This window comes from Lytechinus pictus, unplaced genomic scaffold, assembly GCF_037042905.1.
Source record: "Lytechinus pictus isolate F3 Inbred unplaced genomic scaffold, Lp3.0 scaffold_27, whole genome shotgun sequence".
In the NCBI taxonomy this organism is placed as follows: Eukaryota; Metazoa; Echinodermata; class Echinoidea; order Temnopleuroida; family Toxopneustidae; genus Lytechinus; species Lytechinus pictus.
Window position 1 is genome coordinate 1,160,523 of NW_026974147.1, and position 12,953 is coordinate 1,173,475.

Sequence of the window (12,953 nt, forward strand, 5' to 3'; positions counted from 1 at the left end):
TCATGACTTTTGTAGTTTATGAAGTGAACTCAAATTTAGAGATATGGTATGTTTGATGTACATAGGGGTTGGTATCTTATTGAATACCCCAGTAACTATATGATCACCAAACAGGAAGAATCTATTGTTGATGTCTTGGTTGATGGCATGGTTTGAAAGCTATTAAAGGTTGTATGTGAATGCAAGTTTTGTTTGAATGCATCAATTCTGAGTGTGAAGATAAAGCAAAGATTGTAAATAATGTTGCCTCAATACTGTGCTTTTGGAAGCTATTATATTGCTATCAAAAATGACATCAATGGAATCAACATAATCAGCCAATCAAAGAAAGCATTCATGCAATCAATTATTAATCAGAATGGAGTGACACTGACATTAATAAGCCAATCAAAAGATTAACAAACATTCAATCAATCACTTTAAAGGCAGATTTGATATTGACATAAAAATTAACATTAATGTAATCAACCAATAAAAAAGAGGCATTTATGCATTCAACCAGCTTAAATTCACATGTTATTGCCATAAAAAGTAACATTTTAATCAGCAAATCACAGAGTAGCATTTTTGCAGTCAATAGTTAGTAAGGTGACTTTTCAATAGGTAAAAGTGAGACTTAAATTCAGCTTTCTAAAAACTTTTTTTTAAAGGCAACATAGCTGGATGAGAGGTTGTTGATTGTATCCAATGCCATCCTGTGGAGGAGAGGTTGGCATGATGACATCACACATGCGTGCTCCTATCCACATCAGCATCTGAAAGCATAGTCTAAAACAAAATGTACACAAAATAGAGAAAATATTACTGGAAGTTAATAAATGAAGTAAATTAGAAGGGGGAAATTAATAAATGAAAATACTATAAAGTAACATGAAGTTTGATATGTCACCCATTATTGTCCTCTTCAATGTGGAAATATAAAGCTCACTATTATAGGAATATGATAATGAATACACTAAGATATATACATGTAGGGTTGCAATGATATCAAACATGCTAGTAATTAGGAAACACAATGAAGTAAACAAAATGTGTAACCTTCAGAGAAATAATTTCCACATTTAAAATTGAAATGCTTTATTTCTGATTATGAGATTAAGTATCTCTCCACAGCTTTGAAAGCTTTATTCAGTACTTTCCTTAATGATGCATTATAATTTTCAATTATGATAATTATGTATATATGTGCAACATGTACTAATAAAAATAACGAACAGAAACTTTTGAACTATATCATCTAAAATAATTTGACAGCATTCATCTCTTCCTATTGGATGTGATGATACTCTACTTTTATATTTCTTATATTTTTTCTTTTATTACAAAATTATCTTGAAATTTAAAATCTAAATATTTGGTCAAACTTTTTAAGTTGATACCAGTTTATTGACTTCCCAAATGACCTTGGCCTACTACCTGATAAGGCATTAATCCATTTCCAAATATTGATAACAATTATATCAAAATTTCATGGAATAGGTCAATTTCAAGGTCATGAGAGTATTTTGAAATTTTAAAGGTCAAGTCCAACCCAGAAAACTCTGGCTTTGAATCAATAGAGAAAAATCAAACAGCTTAATGCTTAAAAGTTTCATCAAATTGGGTGCAAAATAAGAAAGTTATGATATTTTTGCTTATTTCTCACAAAACAGTTATATGTACAACTCAGTGATATGCAAATGAGAGAGTTGATGATGCCACACATTCACTATTTCATTTGTTTTGTATTGATTGATTTATGCTGGTGAATAGAATATTGCATACAAGAGTTCATGGACTTGAAATAAACATCAACAGCTGAAAGACAACGCTTCTTACCGTCAAAGAATCAATTTCTTGAGACAGGGCACCAAACTTTTGAGCAGTTCCTTCTTTCATTTCTTGTCCATCTGTTTGATCCTGAGGGGAAAAAATGGAGGAGGAAAATATTGTCAATTTAATGAGAAACGACCTTTAAGTTTGGAAGTATATGTCCATGTATAACATCCAAATGTTGAAATTAAACACATTTTTACAATCAAATTCAACAATAGTGATCATTAGGATTTTCAGTGACAAACAAAAAAGTTGTTGTCATGCCTATTAAAGTAACATCTGTAGAATAATTACCAATATCAGTTGTGCAAGAAGGAAAGTAAGATTCATCCAAAAAATAATATCATAATAATTTTCATCACTATACCCTCAGAATAAGTCCAGTCTGAAAAAAAAAAGAATGCTTGGTTATAATTGGTTGGTAATCAAGTTGTGATTAATTACTTGGAGTTGTGTTTAATTGCATCACTTTGTACAAGTCAGTGATGCTATGAATTAATGAAATACAGGGCTTATTTACAGAATAGCAAGTTATTCCACATAAAAGACAATTTTCAATGCATCCTCATAGGGCAAAGAAACTCCCCCCAAATATTTTGTTTACCATAACACGCCCCCTGTCAAACAACCCGACTTTAAATTTTTCATTCAAATTTGACCAAAAGAAAAAAAATGTGCCAATTGAATGGTTTTGCCTCCAATTATTTATTTTTGTTTTTTAACAAGCAAATGGCATTGAAGAACATCATCCATGACATGTGAAGGAAACAAAAACCCTGATCCATTTTTTTTACCTCTGCTGCGACAAACAAACCTTTATGATGTAAGCCTGAACTTATAAAGGTTGTTTTGTGTTCCTGTAGGGACACTTAAAAAGGAGAAATCATTGGGGCTTAACCTGAATAAAATACACCCACTATAAATAGGCAGAATAATTTGATACCTTACCTCATCCCTCTGTCTGTGAACCATGTCAGCACTCCTAACTTCTACCTTGTAACAGGGTGGAGGAGGCCGGTTGCCATTCATATGGGACATTCCATTCAAACTAGAGGGGTGACCAAGGTCCATTGGACAGACGTAGTCTTCCATTTCAGTCCATCGCCTGCTCTTACCAAATGTTCGCTTTTTAGGCTATGCATGGTTAAAAGGGAAGAGGATAAATTAACATTGTTACATCATCACCAACATCAAAACATCACCATCAGTATTATTATCATCAAACCATCTCATCACCATTAACATCAGCATCAACACCACCTTCATCACCACCACCACCACCACCACCACCACCACCATCATCATCACTGCCACCATCACCATCATCACCGTCATCATTATGATCTCCACCATCACCGCCATCATCATCACCATCATCATCATCATCATCACCGTCATCATCATGATCTCCACCATCACCGCAAACATCACCATCATCATCTCCATCATCATCGCCATCACCATCACCATCACCATCATCATCTTCATCACCATTACCATCATCATCATCGCCATGCTCACCATCATCATCACCATCACTACCACCACCATCATCATCATCCTCATCATCATCATCATCATCATCACCACCACCTCCATCCCCATCATCATCATCATCACCATCACCATCCTCATCATCGAGTACGGATAATCTCACCTTGACCTTTGCTAGGAAGTTAAGAGGTACAAACATGGGTTGTTTCTCTGCTTCTCTCTTCTGCTGCTGAATGTCAGGACCAATCAGAGAGATAAAGTGGGTACTAAGATGTCGCCGTAGTAACGTCTTGTTCCCTGGGATACACAAGATGGAGGCTAAGGTTTCTGCCGTAAAACGAGGTTCTAGGACCTGTTCAAATATGACAATAAAAAGATTATATAAAATGATACAGAATATTCTCCATTCTCCTCTCTGCCTGCCTTTTGGTCTCTTTCATTAAAAAAAAAAAAAGAGTCAAATCTTGTTTAAAGAAATTAACTTTAAAAAAGATAATGGCAGGCATAAGCCAACCTAATATATCAATTGTAACACTTTCCATCTTACATGTACATGCAGATGTACAGTATTGAATTTATGTTTATCTCACTCAATTGCACTCTCTTCCTCACAATCTCACTCCTGCACACTCATCCTCTCTATTATTCTGTCTTTTTCTCTCACCCTGTCAACAATTCTTGATCTCTCTCTCTCCCAAACCCTCACTCAATAAATTGATCAATGTGTTGCACTCAATAGGTGGTTTCAGACCGCCTCGAAGTTCGTCAGTTCCAGGTATTCTCTGATCGGGAAATTTACCCCGATCAGAAAATACCAGGTATTTTGGTAATGTGAAAGCAAACTACGCGTAATTTCCCCGAAAGAAAATACCCGCTAAATAGTAGGTACTTGGCGAAATTACGAGAACTTTCGCGGGGATTTTTCCAAGGTCGCAGGTATTTTGGCGATGTGAAAGCAAATTACGGGAACTTTTAGCCCAGCGTGTCGTTGGGTGCGGCGCCGTGGGTGGCTGCTGGGCTAGTAGTTTTGAATTTCGCGCCTTGCCTGCTTATTAGACCATACTGCGCATGCTCCTAACTTCAGGAATTTATCCCGAAGTGTATGTTTCGGGGCGGTCTGAATGCAGGAATAATTAATGGGTATTTTTTAGCCTAAAAATGTTCTCGTAATTTAACAGGGATTCTTGTGATCGAGGCGGTTTGAAACAACCTAATTACGGCCCACTAAGAGATACTCTATCTCTCTCTGTTAATATGTGGCTTACCATTAATCCACCATGGACCCCACTGCCTCTCAGATTAGGAGCATATTCAGATAGATCAACTGATCGTAACCATTCCATTACTCTGTGATTTGTCCATAGTGCAACTTGGGTTCCTGTTTCATAAGGCTAGATAAACAAGAGAAAATGGGGTCAGTCTCATCAAATTGAATTAAACTTGCCCAAATGTCACTGAACAAAAATATGAAAATCATAAAGAATGGACCCTTTCAAAGACAATAAAGGTGATTTCTGTGACAGAAGAAGAATTCCCACTATACATGTAGTATCTGAAAATCGTATCTATGCCCCTGGGAAGTTTCCTTTTATTTAATATTTAAACAAAAGAGGAAATGATTTCAACTGTTAATCAAAGAATGAACACTGATTAATCCAATAATAATAATAAGTTTTTTTATAGCCCTATATCTACTCTGAGACACACTATTATTATAATCATCTATGATTTGATGAGTGTTTGTCATTTCATCTTATTTCCTTGTTTTATCATGCTGCCTTATCTTGTAATCTCAGTAAGCTAAATATGTTCTGATTACAAGAGAACATCCCATGAAGCAGCAAATCATTGGACTATATCACAAAGCTGAGTATAGAGGGCGCTAAATAAAATTTGGGGTGAGGGGTTCTTCAAGAAACCTTCATGGACCATGAAGCAAGTGCTTATTGATTAAATTTTTAAAGGTATTTTTTGGGTGGGGGACATGTAAGGATTTTCCCTTTTGTTGTGCTTGACAAGCTACCATACTATTGTTATCTATATTTCAGATGTTTTCAAAAATCTACTTCTCTTTGTAAAGATAGAGGAACACCCTCTAAATAAATAAAACAAGCTTTGCAATAATACCTGATGTTCTATACAGAACTATTCAGCGGAAAGATGGGAAAATCCTACATAATTTTCACCATGTTTTGACGTCATAACATAAAGCAAAATCATACAAGAAATAAAACAGAAAGCTAAAATTACATCAGAATATAAATCAAACATGCATTCTACAACTAAAATAAACAGGACAGTGATATTTTGGACACTTGTCACAAATCATAACAATGGTTTACTGCTAATAATAGAACAAAATAAACAAAAATAATAATCTACTAAAGGCTGCAATGAGGGGTTCATAAATACAATATAGATGTACATATACTAGTGGTGAATTGGTGATATTCTGATAATTAAACCTTGGTCTTTGCCGAGTCTAAACTTGAATTTTAGACCAAACTTATTTGGAATGCTGGGTTTCACATCTTCAATATGAATGACAAAGATATTGTTAAAATTAATTCATCAAAGTGTGCTTTTTATTGTTTATAGGCCACCACAAAATTAATTTGTTGACAAATCTTACGCCACTGGAAAAGGCGCTCATTACCATCTTTCATAATTTAGAACAGTAATACCCTCCCACCCCACCATTCCATAGGATTGGTGGGGTGGGAGGGTAGAGGGAGTGGGGAGGGGGTGTTTACCATAAATACATAACCTAACTTGACTTAATTCATTCCCAAAAATTACCATTCTGACTTTATAATTTGAATATGTTATATCCATGTAATATGATTATAATAATGTTAATATATTGTATGTTTGTGATGGGCCTGTCATGTGTTCAGAATAGAACCATGGACATGGTATATATGTCAACATAAACTTTATCTTGAATTGAATAGTCATGATTACAATCAATTAGATTAATCTTTATATGGTGAATGGGTTGACAGCCAGCACTCTATGAAAGTGTAGTCTAAGTTAACATGGTTTATCTAAACCATGGCTAAGTGTTTCTTTGTTTTTAATTCAGTGTTGGTGCTGGATTGTGGAAGCATAAATTGGCTTGCATTTCCAATCTCCTGATCTATACAATCCAAATCACATTACTGATAGCTCAACTACTATTGAGATTCAGTCTAGTACCAGTTCTATTTTAGGTCTGGTTCTCTGCTAATGTCAGTTTTTTTTAAAGCCAAACTTCAACACTGATGGGTTAAGCCCGAATTAGAAATCACAATTGAATATGAATCTTGCTTAGGGCTTGGTCCCACTGTACTTACGGATGCAGAGAGGATGTAAAACGGAAAAGAATCTCGCCATCCGTTGAAAAAAGTTATGTATCCATTGTGTACTCTTTGAATACGTGTTTCATACGCTCTATCCATCGAGCATCCGTCTACTGTGATTTCATTGTTTAGCATGTCCGCTGTAATGAATACGTTTTGTGTCCATTGGCCAGTGGGACCAGGCCTTAAGTCAAAGTTATAACATACATGTAATGGGTTGTATTGTGATAATTAAACCCATTTTTACCCCAATTCTAAACTAGAATTTTAGCCCAAACGTCTATGCAATGCTGGGTTTCGTAATACTTCTTCTATATCCATGGCAAAGATTACATAACAATTAATTCATCATATATTTCATTTTCTAATTCATGGAACAATTTTTTTTTTTTTTACAACTTTTTGTCAAAGGATTAGAATAATTTATACTTAGTAACTAATAGAGTACCAAAGCGATGACATCAGTTGCCATGGTGTCATGGCAGCCTGGTTCTAAACAAATGAATCCTTGGGCTGTTTCATAAAGCTGTTCGTAAGCTACATGTAGGAGCGACTTTAAGAACGACTGGTGATCCTTTCTTACGCGCTAAAGTTTCTAAACCATCACCAATTTATTATACCATTTACCACAAGAAAGGATCACCAGTCGTTCTTAAAGTCACTCTTAACTTACGAACAGCTTAATGAAACGGCGCCCTGTTATGACTCTCAGAATGATGGTAACAACCAGGGACAAAACACATCACCATTTTTGCAAATACAAATGTGTATATCGTGCAGCTGCAACTCAGATTAGAACCAGCCGGTTCATTGTCAAGACATCGTGATGTCACACTTCGGTACTCGATAGCCCTGCATATAAGTGTGGTATAAGTTAACCCAGGGGATACTAAAATATTTTTGTCAGAACAGTCACCTGCAATGAGGCTATTCCTACCAGCAATGTTTACTCTCACATTTTACACATATTCAGCTAACGCCTACCATTGTATGTCTCTAATGTACCATACGCACAATCACAATGATAGTGCACACAAAAGTCAGCTCAAACAATCAGTAACCCCTATGATCACATTTTCAAAAGCTTCGATTGTTTGGGAGAAAATATGAACCTGGATTGCACTATATAAAGCTTAGTGGCTGATCAGTGATCGTATTGTTGATATTCATAATTGATTGAACATTGTTTTTTTATTGCAATCATAAATGAAAAATCGTTCTATGATGATTTGATTGATTTTGACTCTTGGTCTCCTTAATAATATATACCATGTGTGAGTAATCAACAGTGAAGTGATACTATCACATCCAGCCATTGAACAATACACGTATGAGTACATCTTTATTTTTTTAGATTGTTCTTTGGGCCTGATGTTGCCATCATAAAATGATAAAAAGTGGCCCATGACTGCCACGTAAGAACCATGACTAAATTAAAAGTACTTGTAAGGTTTTACATTTAATTAAATATGTATTAACACTATTTTCTAATCTGTCCATGTTGGGAGCTAAAGGGAATGTGTTGGCGGGAAGTGAATTCCACAGCCAAGCCGTCCTTGGTAGGCCTATATAGGAAGATTGATGAAGAGAAGTGTTTGATTTTGGGACAGTGACTCTGTAGGGGTGTGCAGCTGCAGTAGAGCGAGTCAAACGAACATTTGGGGTCAAGGGGGAAGAATTCCAGACAACTCAAGGGATGGTTTCAGGAAGAAGTAGCGATAGAAGGTACAGAGAGATGCAACAGTTCTCCGGTGTTTGAGTGGATAAAGCCCAACCTTGGAAGGGTCTTCAATTCTCAGGAGGAGGAGTGCTTTCCGCTGTAACCTATCAAGAAGTGTGAGTACACTAGTACCAGCCCAAATCAGATTCCATTAAGGGCCTATAATTTGTCTTTCTTGATTCTTTGTCCACTGGTTATTGGGCAGTGTGTCATGAAGCAAATTGTCAATGATTTTCACTAACTAATTTGTTGTGAGCCAATCAGATGCAAGGATTTCAGTAGCTTATAACAGTTGTAAGTGAAAATCACTGACTATATACCATATTCACACTGGCCTCAAACACCGCTACAGTCCTCCCGGGACTGTCCCGAGACTGTAGCGGTGTTACCTTCAGTGTGAATTGGGCAATAAACTACATGGAATAACCCTATGAAAGGCAACTTCTGAGGAATCCTGCTATATAGATACGATGTATCTTATCATAACAGCTTCCCACATTCCCTGTTATAAAAAATGAGGATTGTTTATAAAAAGCCACTTGCCTGACTCCTGCTATGACAGACAGCTATGACTATTGATAACATACTGAACTACAGTGTACCTCCCAGCTCCAATGTAAATTAACTACAGTGCAAGTGACACCAATGCATCTACGTGAACAACTATTATATACACCACATTGTGAATACCATGAGTTGTCTTCTAATACACAACATGCATCATGATAATAGTCATACTACACTACTACTCTTATATATCACAAGATAGATGATATACAAGTGTATGTTCAAAATGACAATATCCCTTGTACATCATGCATAATTGCACAGATATATACACTTTTATTCATCACTGGAACACAATTGAAAACCAATGACAATATAGAAACCATGATGATATTGAAACTATGACAAAAACAATTATAAGATCTACACCATGACAAAATATGAAACTTCATTTGCATTTTTAGCTAAAAAAAACATATTAGTTGCCATTAATATAGCAAGCAGGTGAGCTTATTATGCAACATATCAGTTTTTTTTTTTTTCAAATATACTATCCCTTTACATACAGATTGATATCTTCAGAGTGATTAATCACTCCAAAATGAGTACTTCAGAGTGATTATAGGGAGAGGACTATATCCAATCTTGGAATGGTCAAATGGAAATAAAATAGCAATTAACTTTGTTATGTTCATTGTACTTACTCAAAAAAGCTGATTTAATTCCCAGACCAATATTCTTAATGAATTATCATTCAAATTCAAACAAATGTGAATGATTTGTAATTTCAAAACATTGAAATACACTAACATAAAGATTATTTCTATTTTATTACTATCAGTTTTATTTGTAAACACAACGGGTCCCTTCCTGGACTGTTAAAATTCCCTTCCAGAGTTCAAATAATGATGAGGTCAATTTTGTCCAAACATTTTAACCAATATTTTCATTTAAAAAAAAAATCATAGATTTTTTCCATTCAGTCCCACATACAACTATTCAGTGTAGCATCTCTAGACAGTCCTATACATCATATAGAAAACCAGTGCAAATAAGTAAGCTATGCATAGCAGGTCCTTCCACATTAAATATTGGGTTAAACATTGGCTTGCTATAAAGCTGATGATTAAATGCAATGTGTTGACAAGCAATGACTTCATTTATTTTCAGTAAAAGACTGAAAGGAGACCAGATTTGGCAAAACTGGGTCATTAAAGCCACATTTCCCACCTTCAGCCAAGGCCCTGTGTCTAATATGATGATATTCACACTACTGATTGGAGACTAATAAAATGTGGGACCAAAGTCTCATCTACACATTGTTACTTAGTCTTCTTTCAAACCCTGCACGGTATGGAATGTATCATAACCTCCATCACAAGGCCTTGACAAAAGGCTATTTCATTGTCAGGCTAATTGGTAAAAGCATCATCTTATCTAATCGGGTGTTGTAAGAAAAAGTTGCAAATTTATTTGGGGTCCACAAATTGATTGGAAATTTGCGATTGATTACAGGTCTCCTTCCTGAAAACCAAATTTGTTTAACGCCTAAAATTGATTTATCAATTTCAAAATTGCTACAGCAGAAATTTTCAATTGATTGCAAATATTATCTTGCAACACCTCTTAGACGCATTGCATGAAATCATCCTATAGCATGTTATGCATTTAGGTGCTTATATACATGGCGTTGGTATGGTTAATAAAGCACAGCTATGGTCTACACATTAATGCACACTGCCTTCGCTGCCAAAAGGTGTACACAAGTGAAAACTGGTCATTTCTCTTTAATCAGAGGGAAGTGATTCAGAACAGAAGTTCAACTTTTTATTTTGCAAAAACAATTGATCTTAAACATCTTGTGCATTAAGGGCATATTCCAAAATGTCTATAAGTCTGAACTTTGTGCCCCCCCCCAAAAAAAAAATCTGAGGCCGTTTCATAAAAAAAATATATTCATTTTTTTTTAATTTTTATTCATTTTTTTTTTATTATTATTATTATTATTTTTTTTTTTGGGGGGGTTTGGAACACCTGTGACAACCTACCTGCGTACAAAATGGGTTTAAAAAAAGTCAAGAGGGGGGGGGGGGTTTGAACCCCTGTAACCCTCCCCATGCGTACGCCACTGATATGACCTGTGCATTTGGGCAATTTCAGTGACTACACTTTTCACTCAATATAACACAGCGTATGTAAAACAAGCTGTTTAGTGAAGACCAATTTTTACTTGTGACCTTTTGGCTGAATAAGGCAGTAAAGACCATAAAGACAAAGATCATGCATTGTACCATCTCGTTACTCCAAGGAGGCATGTTTTTAAGGTTTTTATACCACGGCTGCGAGAAGGGGGTAAGAGGATAGACACAGAGGTTGGTATTTATTACTCACATAAAATGCAATAAATGGGAATATAGTAGCGTTGCCAGGTTCTCAATATTTCATCATTATACAAGACGGTTAAAATCATTGACTAGGCCCGAGTCATTATATATATATTTTTACAAATGTTTAAACGATATTAATAAAAAGGCAATTAGGGTTAATCGTGGAGTACAAAAAAAAATCTTTTGAAAAAATTGCTAAAATTTCACATTTTACATCTATGAAGTGCCTATCTATTTCCCATATTTCTTTGATATTTCAAAATTTAGTTGAAAACTATCAAGAAAACTAATAATATTCCCTTTTTTCTTGACTATGAAAAATCGTTTTCCGTTGATGTAACACTTGAAATACCTCCATGAAAGCCTACAAGTGGGACTACAATGTAATTATTGTACACCTGGCAACGCTGACTTGGGACAGTGTTTAAAGCAAGACAAGAATTAAGTTAGTGAAACTCAGGGCACTGGAACATATATCATAGCAAATGATCGTGGGGCTCATCTTTATGATTGATCATAAAAATTAAAAATGATAGAAATCAGCCCTATAAAAGATTTATGATACAAGACCCTGGTCTGACAATACGATCATCAAATGATTACATAAATCTTACTTACTGTGATCAATCGGAAGTTAATATGAATTTGATATCTAAACAGAGCTTAGGAATACTAAATATTATACATGTACAAGTTTGAATTTCATGATTACATTGAGTAAAGATTGTTATTAAAGGAGAATGAAACTCTTGGAGCAAGTTAGCTTTTGTGAAAGCAGAAAAATCAAAAAATAAGATCAACAAAAGTTTGAGTAAAATAGGACTAGCAATAAAAGAGTTATGAGCATTTGAATGTCGAGATCACTAATGCTATGTAGATCCTCCTATTGGCAATGCGACCAAGATCTGTGATATCACACACGTACAACTCCCTCATTACTTTAGTACTTATTTCACTTATATTCTCACTTTTATAGAGTCTATCACAAGGTGAGGTGTTCTCTTTATGAGATGACAAGTACAGAGGTTTCACAACATTATATCATTGATGAATCGTTTGTCATATGATTAGAATGAGCAAAAAGAAATGTTTTGGGGTATATTTTCAGTGTCCAAATGGGAGAGTTGTACGTGTGTGACATCACAGATCTTGGTCGCATTGCCAATAGGAGGATCTCCATAGCATTAGTGATCTCGACATTCAAATGCTCATAACTCTTTTATTGCTAGTCCTATTTTACTCAAACTTTTGTTGATCATATTTTTTGATTTTTCTCTTTGATATGGATTCAGCTGGTTTCAAGGGTTTCATTCTCCTTTAAGGATTCTGTTTCTCACATTCACTTTACCTATTAATATACAGTGCGTATCAAAAAAAACGGGACAGATTTGAAAAGTCTATAAAATTTTTGTTTCAAATTATTATGTCTATATTTTGGTGTTAATAGGTGCTCTAAGGTCTTGTCTTTCAAATATTATTTAAAAAATTTAGTTTTGTTCATGCTTGAGCGAACACGGGACGTTTTTGTTGGGGGTTAAAAAAGAGGCTTGCGCCAGAATTGCAGAATATGAGTAATATGATGATCGGATTTCTTGCTTATTAGCAGACTTCCTCTTAACCTTTTCATTATCTTTGCCATAATTTTCAAATCATGCGGTCAAAATTCATTTTCAGATCTATTTATTAGCT

The 12,953-nt window shown here is 35.1% G+C and overlaps 1 protein-coding gene across 1 annotated transcript in view; it reads right to left on the reverse strand.

Annotated features, from left to right (window-relative positions):
- Window positions 1-627: 627 nt before the first annotated feature.
- LOC129268039 (liprin-beta-1-like) overlaps window positions 628-12,953 on the reverse strand; it is a 56,951-nt gene continuing 44,625 nt past the window's right edge. The window contains exons 18-23 of the mRNA XM_064115333.1: window positions 11,169-11,216; window positions 4,575-4,700; window positions 3,473-3,661; window positions 2,764-2,949; window positions 1,819-1,899; window positions 628-768 (exon numbers count right to left, since the gene is read on the reverse strand). Coding sequence (XP_063971403.1) covers window positions 724-768; window positions 1,819-1,899; window positions 2,764-2,949; window positions 3,473-3,661; window positions 4,575-4,700; window positions 11,169-11,216 — 675 coding nt within the window. The 3' untranslated portion in view covers window positions 628-723. The remainder of the gene's footprint in view (window positions 769-1,818; window positions 1,900-2,763; window positions 2,950-3,472; window positions 3,662-4,574; window positions 4,701-11,168; window positions 11,217-12,953) is intronic.